Below are 21,925 nucleotides of genomic sequence, written 5' to 3'. Positions count from 1 at the left end.
TGCAAAGCGTAATAATCATTATTGGCGAGATCAATTTGTATGATAAATATAAGTTTCCGTGCATGGCACGGTAAGTGAAGTTAGCAACCCACCAACAATTACATTCCTAACATAATTTGCACGTACTTGCCATAGCGCATCACGTGCCCGTGCAGAACACGCACTCCGAACTCCCGCGCCCCGGCACGGGACCACGCGGAGCATGCGCATTACTCCGGCTCTCGATGCTGTTTCTTCTTCATCCTTGCTGCGCCAACAGTCAGATCGCTTGACAACCTTGGCCAGTTTTTGAGCACCACCACCCACCCCATCATCTCTAACCATCATTATATTCTAAGCCATCCCGGAAGGGAGAACGGTAGGGATCGTGGGTCAGGCCGGCATTGAGCCAAGTGCGCCTACATGTGCTCACAAGTGCATCCCTACCGTATGCGTGTATTGACACGCCGGGCAATTGTTGCCCCCATTAGCCCTGGCATTGGCCAGTCTAACGCACATTGGTGCTTGCGATACTACGGCATTGGTCCATAGTATTGCATACTGCATGCGGCAATTGTTGCCTGCGATACTACGGCATTGGTCCATAGTATTGCATACTGCATGCGGCAATTGTTGCCTATGCCCTGATAATACAACGCGTAATAGCTCCCAAACAGGTCGGCTTGTGTGGTTGTTAATTGTTATTGTTAGCAGCAAATGGTAGTAAATAAAAAAATAAGTACATGTAATTATCGGAAACCAGGTTTCAGCAGCTATTGAACACTGGATCGTGCTAAAAAGAAAGCTTTGACAGTCAATTCAGCAGTATAAATTTAATCTCTGCCTGCAGGCACACTGGTCTGGCACAGGACTACTATCAAGTCTTGCACGTAGCTGACTTATGTACATGCTAGTTAACTGTTGGCAAAGGAAAATAAACAGTAAAATCTTAAGATTGCAGAGCATAGTGATGGCAGTTAGTTAGTTTTGTGTAGGAAAGCAAAGAAAATAAAGGACGGTGGCACAGTGTTAGGTGCTGTGATGCTGGTAGTGACAGCAGTAGTGAAAGAGACAGCTGCTATGAAGCGTGTTAGCCTCAAACGGAAGACCAAAGGAAAATCAATTGGAATGATAATTATGATAGGGATGCGTTGCGAGAGTACGCCCAGCAAAGACGCACTCTTCCAACTCCAAGAAGGAGACAAGCTACCGTATTTCACCGATTATAAGTCGAACTTGATTATAAGTCGTACTCCCACTTTGCGCGAAATTATTTCAATATATTCGCATAAGTAGGATGTACATCCGATTGTAAATCGAATCCCCTTCTTAAGTGCGACTTATATCCGGTGAAATAAGGTAAGCCCCGCTGCTGTAGATGAGGGTTTTTAAGCTTGGTAGCTTGGTGTATATGTATGTTATGGGTTGTCACCAATAAGGAAGCTCGACGAGCTATATATAATGTTCACACTGTCTGTTAACTCAATATCGCAAACATTTCAACCTCAAGTCCAATACGGTGGAGTCGTTGCTCCACGAGAGCGTCATCACGTACGTATATTCGGCCTATTCAGTGGCACATACGGTACATTCAGCATGTCAGCTGCAATTCACAAAACAGGTAAAGGCAGACAACAGTGTCACTTTCGCCTGGAAGTACTGTCGCATCCCCGGCTCAGAGTGACCGGACCCCGAAATCACTACGAGCGGCGACTGAATATAGACGTGTGGCCTCACGACAAGCCCAACACAACCCAGGGGCCAACCAATATAGCTGGCTTGGTCCAAGTTCAACCCCACACGATCAACAGACAGAGACTGTTAGTTTTACGTTGTGAGTAGTATCAAATCCGAGCTCAAAGTAAACGAAGACAGAGAGCTGAGACCGAGTCTCGACTGCTAGACTAGACTAGACTAGACTAGACTAGAACTGAAGTAAAAGAGAGAATGAGAGCTTCTTTTATAGGGTGTTTCAGAGATATATGGCATGATCATTGCGAGGTAATTCCAGGAAATAGCAGAACAAGTCAAACCGGAATGTGCGCAGCCAGTCAGCAGAAATGCAGAATATACGTACGGTGATCATTCGAGAAGAAAGAGAAAGAAAGACATCGAGAGAAGAAAGACCAAATTGGGACGTGGGGAGCCCGCTCACCCACGTCAGAGTACAATGTGAGTATATGAGGGTCACGTTGGGGAGCCCGCTCACCCAACGTGCCATAGTTCAGCGGCTTCTTATGGTAAGTTCTGCTGCATTCTTGGTCTTGCTTGCGTGATACTCTGACCTCTCGTGCGGTCACTGCGGTGACAGTTTTGGTTCTTGCACACGTCTCCTGTCTTGCACTTAGCTCTTGTTATACAATGTCATATTAGTCTTGGCTCTTTGCACGAAGCGCCGAGGCATCGTGGAAACCTGTAGAACGTCGTAGTGACGTGGTTTTGCACAAAGCCTGGGGTCACATTTCCAGGAAGTGAAGAACTTCCAGGAAACGTACAACGCGAGAACCTACCTGACCAGGTTCCGGCCTTGGATCACATGACATGTCATGCCAAGAAGGCATGTCACCTATGTGGGAAAGCGCGTGTCGCTCAACCTACATGCTAAGCACGTGGGACAAGACACTGGCCAAACCACATTGTCCCAAAAGGGCGTGACAGCTCAGCACAGAGCTGCTCACTAGGTAGATCCTGCTGTCACAGGACTATCAGGCAGCAGTAGTCACGTTCAGGGACGTGACATTTCCCCCGCCGTTGAAGAATCACGTCCCCGTGACTATCCTCGACCGATATGGTAGTCGGTGAGATACCGCGACGTTGCCAGTGTCATCCACCAGGCTCCGCGACGAATACAATAGGTAAGTCAACTAGAGATGCAGGATGCAAGTCCAATCCACCACAGGTTTTGGTGCGAACACCATTGTCATCAGCCGAATACAGCATATCACTCGTATCGGGCTCATACGACTGAACAATATCACTGACTGCTCACGAGAAAATACAATTCCTCGCCAGGTGCCAGGCACATAAAGCATTCACTCAATCCGATGGTGCTACACAGTTGTGACACAAGATCGGTAAAGAGCTCGTAGTAAAATCCATCCGGTAACGAGCAAATTGGGACCTCACTCGCAACAACTCATCATCCCCAGATGAGTCTCGCCTACCAGGCTCCTCGACACAGGGCGTCCCCTGATCAGCCAACACTGTGCTCGTGGGATCCAGATCCAAATCATCCTCTCCCACCACAGCCTTTCCACTTCAGTTCTAGGACCTCGTCCTATATGAAGCGCAGACCATACTTCTTCGGCCCCAGGAATCCCATCCTGGCCTGTATGGTCACCACCGTCCCCTTCTCCGTTGCTCACTACGCAAGCTCATCACCACCAACCGAAATTGGCTACAACTGACCGATCCGGGCGCCTCATCCACAGAGACCAACTGACTCCTCTGAGCCGTACACAACCCGAACCGGTGCACAGTTCAGTCATTTGTTGAGGATGCAAAGGCACCCATCAACATCACACTTTCACAGGACACAGTTCCTTCTGCAGGAAACCGGTCAACTTTCACCAAGCACAAGGACCGCGAAGAGTAACGAGTATACACTCCAGCACATACTAGTAGGTCATGTACTGTCCGGCCATCCTCTCCACAAACTTTTTTTTTCACAAACAGAACGTCTGAAGAATGAAGATCGACAACAAGGTCAGAACTCGCCATCCTCGCGACATGATCGTCCAGAGCATTCGCAGAAAAAACTGCTTCCGCCAGCACCAACGCTGGGCGTCACAAATCTTCGTCTGGTGCGTCCGGCGACACGCAGAACGAGATTTGAATTCGTCCACAACCAGCGACGTGGTCTGCATCCTCCCATCGTTTCAGCCATGAAACAACCGGTACGGGTCTTCAAACAGCACTCGCCATTGCGCGACTGAGAACAAACTGAGTGCAAACGTCAGTAAGGCCTCATCGTTGAAGAGACGACTTGTCAAGTTTCAAGAGCTTCAAGCGGTCTCAACAAACACCATGTCCGAACAGTGGCGTTTTCTTGTCGAAACTTGAAAAACTGCACTGCACTACTCCGTGATCCAGTCGTAGTGACTACTTTCACAACGCTCCGTAAAGAGGACCCAAGCCCTGTTTACGGCTCATGTGCGTACACATGGTAGATCTACACGGGTTCACGAACCCTTCCATATCTGAAGCTGAACAACGCGCACTGCACTCGTACTTGAGAACTGCCTGAATGCAAACAACTCCTCGATCGATCGTGCAACTGGGAATAAATTTCGCACCTTGGTGTCCGCCATGTAGTCCGCAGCAAAGCAAGCTCGTCGTGCACTACGAACTCGCACTGCAGCGCTACAGGAACACGAGATACGGAACGAAAGCCAGTGCTGAATACGAAAGAGAAACGCACTCAGAGTTTTCTTCGTACAAAGTTGGAGCGTCCAACACTGCTGTTGCTCTGCCACGTCTATCGCCAAGAACCTGCCATCAGAGACAAGGTTGTTCACGAAAGACTGCTGTGGACATCGCGTCGTTGCAGTTACGGAGTGAGGAGAACTTAGACCATCCTGGTCACAGCACCAAATGTCGCATCCCCGGCTCAGAGTGACCGGACCCCGAAATCACTACGAGCGGCGACTGAATATAGACGTGTGGCCTCACGACAAGCCCAACACAACCCAGGGGCCAACCAATATAGCTGGCTTGGTCCAAGTTCAACCCCACACGATCAACAGACAGAGACTGTTAGTTTTACGTTGTGAGTAGTATCAAATCCGAGCTCAAAGTAAACGAAGACAGAGAGCTGAGACCGAGTCTCGACTGCTAGACTAGACTAGACTAGACTAGACTAGAACTGAAGTAAAAGAGAGAATGAGAGCTTCTTTTATAGGGTGTTTCAGAGATATATGGCATGATCATTGCGAGGTAATTCCAGGAAATAGCAGAACAAGTCAAACCGGAATGTGCGCAGCCAGTCAGCAGAAATGCAGAATATACGTACGGTGATCATTCGAGAAGAAAGAGAAAGAAAGACATCGAGAGAAGAAAGACCAAATTGGGACGTGGGGAGCCCGCTCACCCACGTCAGAGTACAATGTGAGTATATGAGGGTCACGTTGGGGAGCCCGCTCACCCAACGTGCCATAGTTCAGCGGCTTCTTATGGTAAGTTCTGCTGCATTCTTGGTCTTGCTTGCGTGATACTCTGACCTCTCGTGCGGTCACTGCGGTGACAGTTTTGGTTCTTGCACACGTCTCCTGTCTTGCACTTAGCTCTTGTTATACAATGTCATATTAGTCTTGGCTCTTTGCACGAAGCGCCGAGGCATCGTGGAAACCTGTAGAACGTCGTAGTGACGTGGTTTTGCACAAAGCCTGGGGTCACATTTCCAGGAAGTGAAGAACTTCCAGGAAACGTACAACGCGAGAACCTACCTGACCAGGTTCCGGCCTTGGATCACATGACATGTCGTGCCAAGAAGGCATGTCACCTATGTGGGAAAGCGCGTGTCGCTCAACCTACATGCTAAGCACGTGGGACAAGACACTGGCCAAACCACATTGTCCCAAAAGGGCGTGACAGCTCAGCACAGAGCTGCTCACTAGGTAGATCCTGCTGTCACAGGACTATCAGGCAGCAGTAGTCACGTTCAGGGACGTGACAGTACAACAAAGATGCCGGCAGAGGGTACAGGGTACTTACTTCCTCCGTTAACAAAAACTTCGTGATGGATTTTGATGGATATGAAAACGCTTAGAACAGGTCAAGAACAGTTTGTATCGACTGCAAATCACTGGACGAAGGTGAGTAAGCCTATGTACAGCGTCTTTACAAGAGAAACTGTTGGCGGAATGATCAGAGAGTTCAGTTTGCGTCGCTTTCGCTCGATTCATTTTTGACCTGCGTCGCTGTCGTAATCTGCTGCACGCGAGTCGTCATCTGCTGTACGCGAGACGTCATCTCTCTCGAATCGTTGTTCAGCTCGTTTCAGCCTTGCCTCGGCTTCTTTGATCACACTCCGCTTGATGTCGCCGTCGTTCAAGTAAGTTTGCTTTCAAGCTGCGTGATCCGCCGCGATTGCGATTACTTGTTTCCACCAGGGAGTCGTGAAAAATATTTTACGACTCCCTGGTTTCATCTTCGCTCTCCAGAACTCCGCGAAACGAGGAGTAAAGGCACAGCCAAACTGATTCCATTTTCTCTAATGGATACCAGCACTGAACGGCAGCGGCTAGCAAGTCCAGTCGACTTTCTTTAGCCACGAGACTCGCATCGGACTGCAGACTTCTGAAAGAATGCATGGTCAACAGCATTCGAATCTGGGCTTTGCACAGGTTGAACAAGAACTTGAGTTCAGAATTATTTTCATTGAGCCGTGCGATCGGAGCAGCTCCTTGTTCACTCACTCATTGTGTGGGCTCGCTGCTCCGTTTTATCGCTCTCTATCACTCTCCAACGTACTCAGTGCTAAAGTGGTAGAGAGGCCAAGCAGCGCAATATCCCCTCGGAGAAGTGGTATTTCAGTTTCGCTCGCCATGACTGTCATCACCTATGTTTCCACAGCGCAACCATCGATTCCGCTAGGCTTGTTGTGAAAGTTCGCCTTCCTTGCATCGTATCTCTGTCATGGCATGCCAGGGAAGGCCAAGAAATTGATTGCGACTCATTTCAAGGCAGTTTGTGCCCAAATCAGCCCCTCGAAATTCCATCACGAAGTTTTTGTTAACGGAGGAAGTATCAATTTCAAAAAGGATACTGAGCCATCAGGCACTGCTCAGCTAGAAATTAGAAACAAAAAGAAGATAGATCAACCTGTATCATAGACACTTGCGGTGTAAAAGCACTTTCAGGACTTAGAGTAAACCAGGGTTCGCACCAAGTCATGAAAATATTATTCAAGGGTTTTCAAGGGCCCCAAACCCCATTTTTTCAAGGACATTCAAGGACATTAATTGGTGGGCTAACCGTTGGTTGGAACATCGCCGCCATTATCACTTAGAGAGAAGACATCGCGCTCAGAAGAAGAGGTGTTCACGCTGCGTCCAAGAGTGAACTATTGTGCTCTTTGACCCTCCATAGTTCCTCTGAGAGAGTGCCTGGGAGATAGGTAGCTTGGAAATGGCCGTAGAACGTGCTTTCCTGGACGCAATATTCAGCCATTTCTACCGTCTTCTTCAACTTGATTTATTTCGAAAAAAATGTTATTTTTCAGGGTTTCTGCACTGGACGCGTTTGGGATCGAAAATCTCACCTGCGCAAACAGGCTGCGCAGCTCACGCGCTGAGATCCCTATCAGTACTACCAAGAGTGGATCCACTCTTGGTACTAGATCTACGGACTACGGTACCGGTTACGGGTACCCAGCAGTGCGCGTAGACCTACTGCATGAACGTGAGTAGATCTACCGCATTCAAACCCAAAATCAAGGAAAAACACACTTTTTTCAAAAATTCAAGCACCCACACGAAAATTCAAGGATATTCAAGCACTTTCAAATCCGGCTTTGACATTCAAGGACTTTCAAGGAATTCAAGGAGTGGTGCGGACCCTGGTAAACTTTGTGTACCATGAAGAACCTATATAAGAAGTTAGACAGCCGCATAGCGATTCCTGTATCCGTGGACAAAAGAACAAGAGGCGTGCACGTAAACTGCGTACACTGTTCTCACCTCACCGGCGATTTCTCCTACATCAATCATGGCAGTTCGCATCTTCATGGTCGCAGCCAATAAAAATTGATGGGTTGACCCCTTCAAGGAACCTGCAGTGATGAAAGGTGGAAAGGACAAAAAAGAGAAACATTAGCTTATCATAATTCGTATTCATCAGTTGAAGGTGTTATTCATACATAAATTTTGAAGAAAATGACGTGTCTGTAACCCAAAGCTTTGCCACAGCTTTGATGTACAAGCTGCATTTCCTACGGTTCACATTACTTGTGTCAATTTCCTCGTGATCGCATGGCCATGCATGGTGATAGTCATACTTAAAAGGGGAAAAATACCCTTAGATCAAATTTTCATCAGTTGTAGTCTTCTGGGTGCTGAGTCGAATGGTCTTGGTCCGAGGAAGCTGAGACGCTCCCTTCCTCCTTTATTTCCAATCGAACTCCCACACGTCCACCGAAACCCCATATTACAGCCTGTTTGGGTGCGTGCCTGCCACTGGAGTTGAACCTTTGAACCAGGGAGTCGTAAAAGCCTCTTACGACTCCCTGCTTTGAACCTTTGAGTTGAACCTTGGTGTGAAAATTGCAGCCTGCAGGCACGGTGACCAGGCGACTGGAGTACGCATGAGCACGTGACCGCTTACTCAACCGTGTTCGATTGAGAATAAGGGCTGAACGCTGCATCGCAGCCTTTTCGGACCAAAACCAGTCGACTCAGCGTCCAAAAGACTACAACATAAATACCAATCGCGGTCATCCGTGCTTTTATAAGAACAAAACGGCGTTTATAGTGACTTTTTGCATACAAATCCCTATCTAGTAGGGCGCGGTCACCCAGTTTCGGTGGAAGCGCGCGAGTTCGATTGGGAATAAAGGAGGAAGGGAGCGTCTCAGCTTCCTCGGACCACGTCCATTCGACTCAGCACCCCGAAGACTACAACTGGTGAACATTTCTGAGGGTGAAAGAAATACAGTTCATATGCATCATACTACTGGCAACTTTCCCGCTGTTGAATGCCTCCACCACTGTCAAGTCACGCTACATAGATTGACAAGTGGTTAGTCCCGGCATACTACACTGGCCTCTACACCGCCGCAATACTGAACAAACTGGGAGCTGGATATGTTTGGATTCACTAAGGCCATTAAATTAGGTTAAACCAATATGGGGTGTGTAAATGCTAGGCATTTCATTGTAACCAGGCAAGTTTCAGGAGTTGGGATCTCACCATCTTCAGCTGGCGTTATTGTAAACAAGGACCTCTGTTCCTGCAGAGGGCCATCAAACTTAACGTATGGCTGTTCGCCTGCAGCCAACACGCAAGGCCACGCTGCACTTCCGCTAAAGACACGTAATGGGTCTTCCTCCGAGTAACGAAGGGTTGGTGCGTCAAACTTTAGTAGAAGACACTGCAAGTAACGGAAAAAGGGAATTACAAAAGAATACACAGCAAATAAACCAAAGACTGCATTTTCATTTTTCAATATAACCCATACAAGCATTCCACAACAGCATGATACTTCAAGGAAGTTTACAGTAAGAACATTCAGGCTGGCACTACAGACCTCGTTCATACCGTATTTCCCCGATTATAAGTCGACTCCGATTGTAAGTCGCACCCCCATTTTCAGGTTTGAGCCGTATTGTTTTGAAAATTGACTTCAGTTGTAAGTCATGCTCGATTGTAAGTCGCACCGCCTTTTTACTCTTGAATTTTAGTGTAAAAAGATGCGACTTATATTCGGGGAAATACGGTAATCCTCATATGTCAACACATATACAGTAAAACCTGTGACTACTGACCACCCCTTGGTGCCAGCAAAAGCAGTCTTTAGTAGCAGGTGGTCTTTAGTTAGAGGTTTGCACTGCATGACCATAATACCGTATATTCTCTATTATAAGCACAGGTCTCCATTACTAGCACGGTCTCTAATACTAGCACACTGTGAGCACCCTTCGAAACATTATAAACACAGTCTCTATTACTAGCACGGTCTTGGTGGAATCAATGCTGCATGCATGATATCTAGCATGTATTTCTTCTTGCTCTGTATGGATGTATTGGTTGAAAAAATATAAGCACGGTCTCCAATATAAGCGCGGTCTCCAATATAAGCACGGGGTAGAGGGGTGTTGAAAAAATATAAGCACGGCGCTTATAATAGAGAATATACGGTATATGGATCCCATTATATGATACCGAATTTTCTCTAATAAAAGCCCAGGTCTCCAATAATAGCCCAGTCTCCAATAATGACCCGGGGTGAGGGTGGTTTGAAATAATAAGAGCACAGTCTTTAATAGTAGCGCGGGTCACAATTGGAGAATGCAATAAGTATATTGACTGCATATAAAACAGCAGTAGAACATGCCAAGAACATATTTGTAAGGACGTTTTCGGTTTACCGCTTCCTTCCAGGCGTCAATGCTAATGTGAAACATCTGTTTTGACAATATTTCTGAGTTTAGGGTTGAAAAATCAGTCTTGATATGGTCAATTTATGCCTGTATAGACTGGAGTTGGCTTGATAGTTGACAATTGAAAAAATAAGAACCCAGTCTCTAATAATAGCCCAGTCTCTAATAGTAGCGCGGGTAGAGCTGTCACTAAAAAATAAGAACCCCGGGCTCTTATTAGAGAAAATACGGTTTGTATGTAAAAATGCAGCTAATACAATTCCCCAGGACTTGCGCAATACCATTCTTATTTCAGGTCAAACAACACTTGGAGAGAAAGAGAGAGACAGAGAGAGAGAGAAGATTAATTTTTTGCAGACATCAAATTCAGCTGCTACTTCTGAAGCCAGCAGTCAAACGTTCTCTGTAGAAATTTCGTTTCGCGCTGGGCTTCGAATTTGTTTATGCGATCAATCGTACCGACTGTCCTTGTTGTGACTTCTCGATTGCTTGAACGCGATCCTTCAGCATCAGGACCTTGCGGTGCTGCTTTGTTTCTGGATTCCTTGATGCCATCGTCGATTCGTCTGTAGCTGTATGACTGGGGTGAAAGAGCCGCTCAGTATTCGTTTCTCCTCCGAGTAGTAACATCGATCAGAGTGCGCCTCCGATGCGCTCTCCAAGACATTTCCTATCATGCTTAATCTTGACAGTGCTTGACATTTTGACAGGTGTAGTGCAGTCCACACCGACTAATAATAATAATTCCCGTAGCTATGCAGAAGACGTTACTTCAGTAACGTCTGGCGCTAGCCAGGGTCCACACAGCTTTAATTTGGTATTTGTTTGTTTGTGTGTTTGTTTGTTTGTTTGTTTGTTTGTGTCACGCCTGGCGCCATCCGTATCTGACGGCAAAAAAGCATAGGATGTTATACATTTTTCAATTCTCCTTTTTTTCAGGCATATCCTGGGATTCGAACCCGCACTATCGCCCTACATGCATTCCCCCATACACTTCGCATTCATACCCATTCTTCCATGTTGCTTCACGTTAATCTTGCGTTTGAAAGCCCTATTTGAATATTGCGGGCAGCTAGACGGTGTCGTATTACCCTCGATCGTACCTGTCCCGTACCTATTCCCTACCGTACCGTGCCATCAAAGATGGCTGGCCACAATGCATATTCAAATAGGGCTTTCAAATGCAAGATCACGATGTGAAACAACTTGGAAGAATTAGTATGTATGCGAAGTGTATCGGGGGCTGCATGCAGGGCGCGCGATAGTGCGGGTTCGAATCCCAGGTTTTAAAAAAAGGATTTTTTTAAAGAAAACATCCCTATGCTTTTTTTTGTCTAGGTCATCAAGGCAAAAAAGCATAGCGCAGGGCCCTGAGCTTCCAAGCTCTCTCGTAATTCGCGGGATTCGCGTTGGCCCGACTCCACAGTCAAAATGACCTGCGTTCATTTGTTCGGCTGTAGTATCGAAAGATTCCTTTCAGGACAATGGAAAATCAGCAAAATTTCAAGAAGGAGCTTCGAGCAATATTTGATTTCGCGGTCGCTAGTTATGGGTGAAAATCGTCTTTGGGACAAGAAAAGGCGGTCGCTGGTCGTGTTCAGCAGGTAGTCGCTAGTCATAGTGCATTTTGAATGTGAGACCGTCCGTTGTTGGCGAAGTGGTCGGTAGTACCAGGCTGGTCGCTAGTCACGGCGGCCTTTAGTTACAGGTTTTATTGTATCAGTTTTTTAGAACGGGCGGCTGGAATATTGTTTGGACACTGAGGACAGCATAAATCCTGTGTGCTGACATTAAAGTTCCCGTGTTACTGTATGCCGTCAGGCGAAATAGCACGTCATAGTACATTTGAGATCAGCGGGAAGAAGATGACGACGTCCACTAATTTAGTATCTGTGCACACGAATCTGCTGTGTGTGTGACTCTGTGTGTCAGCTATGATATCATCTTCTGTGGTTCCATGCCTAGCATGTACGTCTGAACCATCCTGCAAAGTTTGAATGACGTAGGTTGAGCGATCGCTCCGCGAAACATACTTTTTGAAATTCTCTTCATAGTATATCTTCCGCCACTGAAATTTCGAATTTCTTCAAAAAAAGTGCTGAGAGGGGTGGCTTGCAACCTCGATATGGCTTGTTCCAGGCATGCTTTGGAGCCATCTTCTGTTGAAGTAGTGGCAGGGATCTGCCCTGCAACTGCTACAACAAAAAATGATTCGATCTGAGAAAGGGTGAGACTGCGAATCTCGGTTGAAAATTGAGTATTTCAAGCCTTTTCACGACGAAGATGGAGTTCTTTTTGGAGATGGACGTCGCGGCAAAGGACATGGTGTCCGACTTCTGGCGTCTGGTGAAGCCAGGGATCATTTGTCCAGTCAGGTCGGCAGCCTAACCGTCGGTAAGCTTGTGTTTGGATCCCGTTCTGCTCGATGTGGTAGATCACAAACAATTTGATATCGCACAAATTGATCTCAGCATCGTGCGTACGGTATTTTATATTCAGAAAATCCCAAAGTGTCTCTGTGTGGCCGTCCTATGCCACGAGAAACTCCAATCAGGCTCCTATCTCCTCTGCCTTCATGATTGAATGTCCACTTCGTTTGAACAACGAACACATCAATCGAGGAGGGCTTTGCAATGAAAAATACAGCTATACTGGAGCTGAAAAAAAGAAAGAAAAAAACGTGCTCAGGATGAGACTCGAGTACACGCATACTCTCCCAGCAGGTGAAACGCAAATTTTTGTGAAAAATGCGTGTCGCCGACTGACCAGTAATTTCGCCTGACGGCGGCCTGAAGACTCCAAGAACTTCAACTCTACCGATGACATCATCGTCCGCGCGGATTAAACAAGAAATACTTATCTGGTCAAGACCGACCTGTATGAGAAGCTGCTGCGAGACAACACTACTAAGCACTACCAGCTAGCACCTGAATCTACCTACGACGAGATTAATAACGAGGCTAGGGATCTATCACGCAAGGCTAAGCTCGATGATAGAATGGAGACCCTACCCAAAGCAAAGGCCTTTATTACTATGAAGGATCATAAACCAAGGTTCGAGAGCAGCCTTCCCTGCCGATTGATAAATCCTGCCAAGCCTGACATGGGTCGACTCAGCAAGGGGATCCTCGACAAGGTGGTCAGGAGCATCGTGGAACGTCAGAACATGAACCTCTAGAAGAGCACCGCGGCTGTGCTCAAGTGGTTCCAGGCCATACCTAATAAGCAGAGCCACTCCTTCATCTGCTTTGACGTTGTTGACTTTTATCCAAGCCTCACGGAGCCTCTCCTCCGGTCTGCACTGACATTTGCTGAGCAGTTTGCCGCACTGACCCAAAGTGACATCGACATCATCATGCACTCCCGTAGGTTACTTCTGTTTCAGGACGGCCGTCCATGGCTAAAGAACAACGCACAATGCAACTTCGACGTGGCGATGGGATCGTACGATGGAGCATAGATATGTGAGCTCGACGGTGCTTTCCTATTGAGCAAGTTGTCTGTGCACGTCGATGAGGCCGGAATTGGACTTTAAAGAGACGACGGCCTTGCCGTGCTGAAAAATGCACCAGGGCCAGTTGTCGACCGCACGAGGAAGTCCATTATCGAAGTATTCAAGCAGTATGATCTAAAAATCACTATCGACGTTAATCTTTCGACAGTGAATTTCCTAGACACTCAGCCTCGACACTGGGAAATTCCAGCCGTATCGTAAACCTGGAGACGCACCTCTCTTCGTCAACGCCATGTCCAATCACCCACCATCCATACTACGGAACATCCCTGATATGATCACTCGACGTGTCTCAAGCATATCTGCCGACAGCGGCGTATTCGCCGATGCTGCCCCTACATATTGCAATGAATAAGCGGCCAGCGGATTACCTGACACCATATCCAACACCTGCACACAGTACAAGTGCATAGCCCTAAGCATTGCCACCTGAAGCCTGCTTTTTTAGCGCGAAATATCCTCACCTCATACTTAGTGCCTTCTTTTGCGCTTGCTGTGTGATTGGGTATATAACCTGTAGTGATCTAGTTGCCCTGTATCAGTTTTGTTTCTATTGCCTGATGATTGATTCATTTCATGAAACTCAGAGTTGGAACCAGACATACTGCACTATTATTGTTGTGTCAATGATTAACGCCAAATATAGCACCGTAATGGCCTTGCACCCCCTGACGCCAGGCATGCGCTAGTGAACTCCAGATTTACGCGCTCCATTCAGCGCTTGTTACAGTAATGGACAATTGATATCAATATTTTACACTGCTTACACCTAGCAGCAACTCTTCACTCTTCACGCTTCACGCTTTCTTTTTTGTGCGCCTTGCTGTGTGGTTGTGTATATCTTTAGTGGCCCTGACAGCCCTGCTTTAGTTAGAAAAGTTGCCTGAAGATTGAAAAACTCAAGAAACTTGGAGTAGCAACGGATTGTGTTTTCTTGGTGAGGACCGCTTCCATTGTGTACTAGCTCCAGTGCACCCCAGCGCTGTTGAGCCCTCTTTGCGGTGGACGGGACCACTTACCCACAGTCTTAGGCATGCCCTCCCTTAGTGGTTTATATAACGTTATCTCCATATACACCACTGTTATGTTCGCCTCACGCTCTGCGTGTCCAACTCTCACTCTCAGACAACACAGGGATTCCTGGGACAAACATCTAACTTCTTCCAGAAACTCAAACGAAATCTGAGCTCACGGGCAGGGTTTCCCTGACCCGTGGCAAAGCGGTTTGCATGACGTCACGTCACCATACACATCAACCACTAAGGGAAATAAGCAGTAAAAAAATCGCTATTGAAGTTTGATTATGCGTAGCAAATTCGCTATGCAAAAAATTGAAGGTAAATTATTGTCTGATACATGGTAGATGAGTTATCCTGAGATACGGCAAATCTGAGATACGGGCAGTGCCCGGTCCCAAGGTGCCCAGATAAGAGACGTCCGAGTGTACTATGTACTATTACAGTAGTATTCCCTTCTTCCAATAAACACAGCTAAAACGGTTTAGGTATGCTATGTCGTGATAAATCTATTACTGCCCTCATAATCAGTCAATATACGAAAAATAGACCTCGTAAAACCCTCGGCTTCGCCTCGGTCTTTTACTCATTCTATATTTCATATATTGACCTCTTTTTTAATCAAAATTTTGAAGGACGCTTCACGCAGCTTCATTATACTTGAATTGTTTGCAGGCAACCTGCCTACACTCAAGAGAGCACTGCATTTCACACAAATCCATTGGTATCGTTACAACGTTTTTTTAATCGTTCAATAATAGATACATATACTTGGTCCGCCCAGTTAAAATTGGCGCTTATCTTCACACTTGTCTAAGGAAGGAGATACGAATATTTGAAGCATGCCACGATCACAAAGCACTATGTACATGGTTATTTACATGTCAGTAAGCAACTCAGTCGAAAATTCAAGCAAGTTACACATCCTCCTCGCCACTCAAAACGTTCGATCCGGACAGCTGCTGCACGTTCCATAGCCTGTTCCACTTCTCCTCGTCTCGAATCACGCTCAAAGGCAGTGCGTGCCTGTCACCTTGCCGATCAGAAGCTGAGTGAGACTGCCCACATGTCGGCTGTAAGTGTTATCCCCGTTCGTCGCAATAACGCGACTTTGTTTGAGACAAAAAGGCATATCAGTGTCCTTTTTTCAAATCGCCTCTTGCGCTTGTCGTACTTGCTGATCAGCACCCACGCGTGCTTGTACATGCAGCGCAGTGATAGTTTCCGCTTGATGTAGCACCTGTGCGTACTGCACCTAAGTCCTAACGCCGTGCACCAGGCTTTTCAGCTAATTTCCCGAAAGTCCTTTGCACGAGTGTTTCCCTCAGGACTTGGTGTTTATTTTGAATAGCTCCTTTGCCCTGTCCTCTGTGAGCTTCAAAGTGGGTCCGCCGGATTGGTGGCGCTTTCTGGAGATGTCGACATGAGCTGCAGTTTCTTCAACAGCGATTTGCTGGTGATAGCCCTTCACTAGGCGCTGTACTGTGCAAGCACTGAAATTCAAGCTCGCGGCGAAGTGCTTTTTCAGCTTTTCTATACCTCCCCGGGGTAAACAATCCTTGCCATCAGACAGCTGGAAGCAGACAGAAACTGTATTCTCCATCGCTCTGAAATGCGAACATCCTGACCTATTTTACGGACTCGAGCGGAGGTTGCAGTGCTTTCTTGCACTGACGGAAGTGTTCTTCGGCGGCAGCTCCGTCAAAAAGACTCAGACGAACCGATCGCAACTTCTGTGATGGTTTGTGCTGCCATGTCGTCGGATGCAATGGTCAATGGTTATGTTCGGATGGTGAATCGGTGGTTCCATGCCGTGTGACACAGGCAGAACACCGAAAAGCCAAGTGAGAAGATAAGCGCCAATTTTAACTTGGCGGACCAAGTATTCAATCTGAGATGACAAAGGACGAACCAGTTCAGTCCGCAGATTGAGTATTTTGCTCCTCTCTTGTAGCAGTTGCATGTTGGCATCAGATTGCATGTTGGGTATCAGATTGTTCTTAGAGATAAATCAAGCAAATGAACAAAAATCAAAACTGTTCTTGCATTGCAAAGACAATAGACCTACCTCGTCATCTGCAGCAGGAGCTGAAATCCCTAAAACCATCAACCACTGCCAGTGACAAAGGTCCTCAAAAGCCAGGATGTCAACATCCCTATAGAACCTTGGAACATGCGTCGGACGGCTGGCCTCATCAGATCCTATTATCAACATGAGCTGTGTATTGTTCGCTTCTGATGGTGGGCTCAATAAAACGTGCAGCCATCTTGTGGGTAAAGGATTATGCTGAACGGAAGACACGGGAAAACAAAACATCATGCCATAACTAACAGGTGCCTTAAAGGGGAAGTATACCCTCAAATCAAATTTTCACCAGTTGTAGTCTTCTGGGTGCTGAGTCGAATGGTCTTGGTCCGAGGAAGCTGCGACGCTCCCTTCCTACTTGAATCCCAATCGAACTCGCGCACTTCCACCGAAACTGGGTGACTGCGCCCTACTAGATGGGGATTTGTATGCAAAATGTCACTAAAAGCGCCATTTCGTTCTTATAAAAGCACGGATGACCGCGATTGGCCCATATGTTGTAGTCTTTTGGACGCTGAGTCGACTGGTTTTGGTCCGAAAAGGCTGCGATGCAGCGTTCCTCTTTTATTCCCAATCGAACATGGTTGAACAAGCGGTCACGTGCTCCTGGGTGCCCAAATCACCTGGTCACCGCGCCAGCAGGCGACAACTTTCACACCAAGGTTCAACTCGAGTTCAACTCGAGTGACAGGACTGCACCCAAAAAAGGTCAAACAGGCTAGTAAGTTGTACCCTGCAGGCACGGTGACCAGGTGACTGGTGTACGCAGGAGCACGTGACCGCTTGTTCGACCATGTTCGATTGGGAATAAGGGAGGAACGCTGCATCGCAGCCTTTTCGGACCAAAACCAGTCGACTCAGCGTCCAAAAGACTACAACCTATGGGCCAATGGCGGTCATCCGTGCTTTTATAAGAACGAAATGGCGCTTTTAGTGACATTTTGCATACAAATCCCCATCTAGTAGGGCGCAGTCACCCAGTTTCGGTGGAAGTGCGCGAGTTCGATTGGGAATAAAGGAGGAAGGGAGCGTATCAGCTTCCTCGGACCAAGACCATTCGACTCAGCACCCCGAAGACTACAACTGGTGAAAATTTGATTTTAGGGTATACTTCCCCTTTAACTATTGTGTGAGCAGGGCGTATCTATAGGGAAATTCAGGTGGAAGAAGAAAAATTAGAGGTGAAAGGTCCAAGGAGTATTGGGCACTGTATCATAATTTAATGGTCTTTGTCCTAGGAAGTTCACCAATATTCCCAATCAAGCCGTCTCGCGCAAATTGGAAGAATTTTCAACAGGGGATAGGTACACAGCAACAGCTTTGTATTACGATTATAGGCCTGGAATTTAAATGTACTCTGCGTGCATGCCCCGTCATCAGTTCACCGAGTGTCCAAAGGACACAAAGAAGCTCCAGACGAACTCACCAGGGTCAAATTCCCTCCAGTTTTAGAAAGGTGTTGAACAAATGCAACGCCAGTGGTGTAATTATCGGAGTGTGGTACAGTGTCACTGTGAATGCTAGTTTAATTGGTGATATCCAGGGTTCTAGCAAGGTCAAAATAGTAGGAGGGCGGGCATGGGAAACAGACACCACGTAACCCATTTCGTCCATTTTCTAAAATTGCAAAGTGCCCCAACGTCAACCCAGACAAATGTGCCTTTATGAACTCTCTAGTTGTGACTATCGACTGCATTTTAATTGAATGTCATGGAAAAAACCCACAAAAACAACCAATGAGTCAGGGGGGGGGGGGGGGAGGGGGCACTTTTTCAAAGAGGGGCGCTCAGAGCAGGAGGGTGCTGCGTCACGCTAAGAGCTGTGGCTAGAACACAGTGAGTGTTATACCTGATGCGCTATGCATTGCAGGTTCCTCTGACCGAGACCATTTGACTCCACTGCCCAATCTCCATCATACTACAGTCAGACATCGCATAACCGCACACTGCATCCGTTTTCCAGAAAAATATCCGGATAGGCGAGAGAACCGGATAATCGAACACACATACTGTATATGTGCATGGCATGTGCTGTAAATCGGTAACCAACAATTTTCTACCGGATGGCGAGGGATCCCGATAAACGAGGATCGGATAAACGAGGTCTGGCTCTACTGGAGTCAGGACTGCTACTGGAACTATGCCAACTCATCACGGTTCAAGAAACGATTCAGCTGTGCATGTTCATGGGGACTTACCAGCTGGTACAGCGGGCTATGTGACGAGCATCTGAGCATGGGGCCTACGCTCCGACTTGAACCCTCTTGCCGGTAGGGACGTGGTGCACGCCGAGTGGCCAAGCTAGATGGTGAACTACTAACTTCCTCCATCACCTTCCCGTCATCTTGCAGAGCCGCTTTTTAATTCTTTTCTGCGTTGAACAGAAAAAACAAAATGGACATATTTATGCACACTTCAGTACATATACATGACATTGTATTGAAGTAAAATAACGGCATCGAAGACAATGGGATCTAGATGTACACGAAGACGGATCGACATAAGACATGAAGTATAATAAAAATCTTGGACGCGGGATATTAGTAGGTCAGCTTTGTAGGGTATCTATCCATTTTGACAAAACCCTTCCTGCTTCACTGTCCTCAGGTCGCACAACAGAGTAACTATTACTTCGAACATCGTCATCCAACGAACGAAAAGGAAAAAGATGTTCAAAATGTCTAGGAGCTAATAAGTATCATTTCTTTCCCGCCACGACTAGTCTACTACGGACTTCAGTGGGTCGCCCAGCCATTGCTACCTCCTTTACCCTGGATTACTAGGCAGCTCGATTTCATTGTCATAAATTTTTCACCAAGCATACCCGGTACGCGCCACACGGCGCTCACAGTGTGACTGTGATCATTATAACCTGTGCTCAATGAAACCATATTATTAATGCTGAGCGTCAAATCATTGTACCTGCGCTCTAGACTAGCGAGGGGCCATTATTTTTGATGATATCGTGATAGGAATCCATAACAATAAGCGGAAGGCTACACTCAGACGTTTGGGCCTTCGCCCACCTACTTCTCAAGCCTTTCAAGACACAGTAATCTGGTAACACGGATCCTCTATGGACTATCGATAACACAGGAACTACATTTATGTCTATCCAGTAGATCTACTACTGCCAGTACTGGTACTGGCCGTAACACACAGCGAACAAACATTCGAGAGCTCCCCTCACCTGAACCGCCGTCAACAACCTTCGTCACAGACTGTGAAACATTTCGACCCCAGTCCTCTTTCTATTCTACAAAAGATCATCAGGCATTTTAGCCGTGCTTTTCCGCACTACGGGGTGGTGACGTAGCGGACTTGCAGGCTAACGCTAGTAACGGTCTCCCATGGTCTATGCATGCATGGTCTAGTCTGCACTGTTACTGCATGCACTGCGCTGCGCGCTGCCGGGGGGCTGGATGGGGCGCCTGGGCAGGCCGGCTGGGGAGTAGTCTACGACTGGGGTCAGTGCATGCAGGATCTAGGAACACGCGAGAATGGCAAAGAACTAGAACCGTAGAGTAGTCGAAGAACGTTTGTCACAGTCACGTACACAGACTGAGACGTGAGAGACAGTGAGACTGTCAAGAAAAAGGGGCACACCGCCGCGCCGCGTCATATCGATCATGATTAATGACGTAGTCATGACCTAATCTTCACCCAGCCTATCGGTTATTGGTCAGTTCAAAGTGCTAGTGCCAAGTAACCACGCGTTGCCAAGAAGTTGTGATATCAGGCTTCGACGCCGAATAAAACCTCCCTGGTGGTAGTGCCAGTGCAGTGGTGCAGCGGTGGAACGATGTGATGTACATGTAGATGGTATGGGGATATGTTATGCATGGCCCTTCGAAAGTCTTGTGGCTTGCGACTGACCATGCCTTGATTGCAGCAAAGATAAGACATGGGCAAGCTCTTTACTTCTTTAGACTAGTGGAGGTGCATTGGTTCCGTGTCTTTTCATGAATATCCCGACATGTATGTCATGTACATAATCATTCCCTACATGTACCATGTGTACTGTGCATGACTGTATGTACCGTTCAAGCATCTTGCAAGCCTTGCTATGCTTGTTTGAAGACAACACCACACTGTGTCAGTGTCTGTGTGTCCTCTGCCTTTTTACCTGCTACTACTACTACTAGTACTAGTATCATCTTCAAAACTGTATGTACGATACTACGTGTGCTCCTTTGCACGTTTTATGGGAGTTCACTCCATCATTTACAGACTCGTGGATACGATTTTAAAAATTATTTCTTCAAGGCTGTGAGGGAAGACTGTCCATTCGCTATCATTGCCTTCGGCAATGGCGATGTTCGCGATTCAAGGTGGAAGTCTTTTGTATTCTGTGTGTGCGCGTGTGTACGTGTGTGTGTGTGTGTGTGTGTGTGTGTGTGCGCGTGCGCGCATGTGTGTGTGTATGTGCGTGTATATGTGCGTGTATATGTGTGTGTATGTGTGTGTATATGTGTGTGTGTGTGTGTGTGTGTGTGTGTGTGTGTGTGTGTGTGTGTGTGTGGGGGGGGGGGGGGGTGTTAACAAACAGTGAAACAGCCGTTCACGTCCCGCCGGACTCGCAGGGCCTCATGCCGCGTCCCGAAGCCAGCACTCCTTGTTTGGGGACACATAGCCAATCGTGGCAGTGGGCGAAGGAAGGAAGGATGTGTGTTAAATAACAATGCGCTATCATTGCTACGCAAGAAGGAATACAATACTTCCAGCCAATATTATAAACCAACTAGTGACCGTGGTCCATGGTGACTCATACTCGTGAGTCGTAGACTGCACACAGCTGTTACCGGTACTTACAGTTACGATCGGATTCTATCCGTTTAGTCAGCCAGGAGCTGTTCTCTGTGCAAGAATACTTCGATGGTGGATTCGTAGCTTGTTTCAGACTCTCTCGTGGATTCGCTCTCCTTGCACCTGGAGGGAAATGGGAAAAAGATGTCGAGCAGGCCGCGAGCGATTCGCTTTTCTAGTGCAGGATCGCTACACGCAGTGACGCTCAGCGCTCGCACCCGTTCTGCGATCAACATGAATTTTTTTACAAGGCTTACTTCAGGTACAGTGTACTAGTACTAGTAGTACTCAGTACTACAGTCATGTAGATCTACATAATCATTGTACTGTACTGTAGATTCTACTAACCGTAAGTACCGGCCCACTACATTACTACATAGAGTGTGTAACACAAACAGACGGCAGGCTATCGAGTATCGTATCGAAAC

The 21,925-nt window shown here is 47.1% G+C and overlaps 1 protein-coding gene across 3 annotated transcripts; it reads right to left on the bottom strand.

The window, feature by feature from the left end:
- On the bottom strand, positions 1 to 21,673 carry LOC135830960 (uncharacterized). Of its 3 annotated transcripts, none has more exons than XM_065343197.1 (6): positions 21,504 to 21,673; positions 18,890 to 19,062; positions 16,675 to 16,893; positions 8,887 to 9,067; positions 7,659 to 7,750; positions 1 to 1,582 (listed from the first exon to the last, which is right to left on the bottom strand). In XM_065343197.1, the coding sequence occupies exons 2-6, from the start codon at positions 19,019 to 19,021 to the stop codon at positions 1,571 to 1,573; spliced, it is 636 nt and encodes a 211-aa protein (XP_065199269.1). In that variant the 5' UTR covers positions 19,022 to 19,062; positions 21,504 to 21,673; the 3' UTR covers positions 1 to 1,570. The 3 variants fall into 3 exon arrangements, with proteins under 3 accessions (XP_065199269.1, XP_065199268.1, XP_065199270.1); XM_065343196.1 differs by lacking the exon at positions 21,504 to 21,673 and adding an exon at positions 19,882 to 20,136; XM_065343198.1 differs by lacking the exon at positions 21,504 to 21,673 and adding an exon at positions 19,614 to 19,714.
- Positions 21,674 to 21,925: the final 252 nt, after the last annotated feature.

The sequence above is a fragment of the Sycon ciliatum genome, chromosome 1 (assembly GCF_964019385.1).
Source record: "Sycon ciliatum chromosome 1, ocSycCili1.1, whole genome shotgun sequence".
Classification (NCBI taxonomy): Eukaryota; Metazoa; Porifera; class Calcarea; order Leucosolenida; family Sycettidae; genus Sycon; species Sycon ciliatum.
This window is presented reverse-complemented; position numbering and strand designations above follow the sequence as displayed.

What these genes read in the sequence shown, in the direction of transcription:
- LOC135830960 (XM_065343197.1), bottom strand. Translation starts at nt 19,021, where the DNA reads ATGGAGGAAGTTAGTAGTTCACCATCTAGCTTGGCCACTCGGCGTGCA. An exon ending in ATAGCCCGCTGTACCAGCTG is followed by an intron (nt 16,894 to 18,889) that starts GTAAGTCCCCAT and finishes TCTTCCGTTCAG; the next exon opens with CATAATCCTTTACCCACAAG. An exon ending in CTCCTGCTGCAGATGACGAG is followed by an intron (nt 9,068 to 16,674) that starts GTAGGTCTATTG and finishes CGTTACTTGCAG; the next exon opens with TGTCTTCTACTAAAGTTTGA.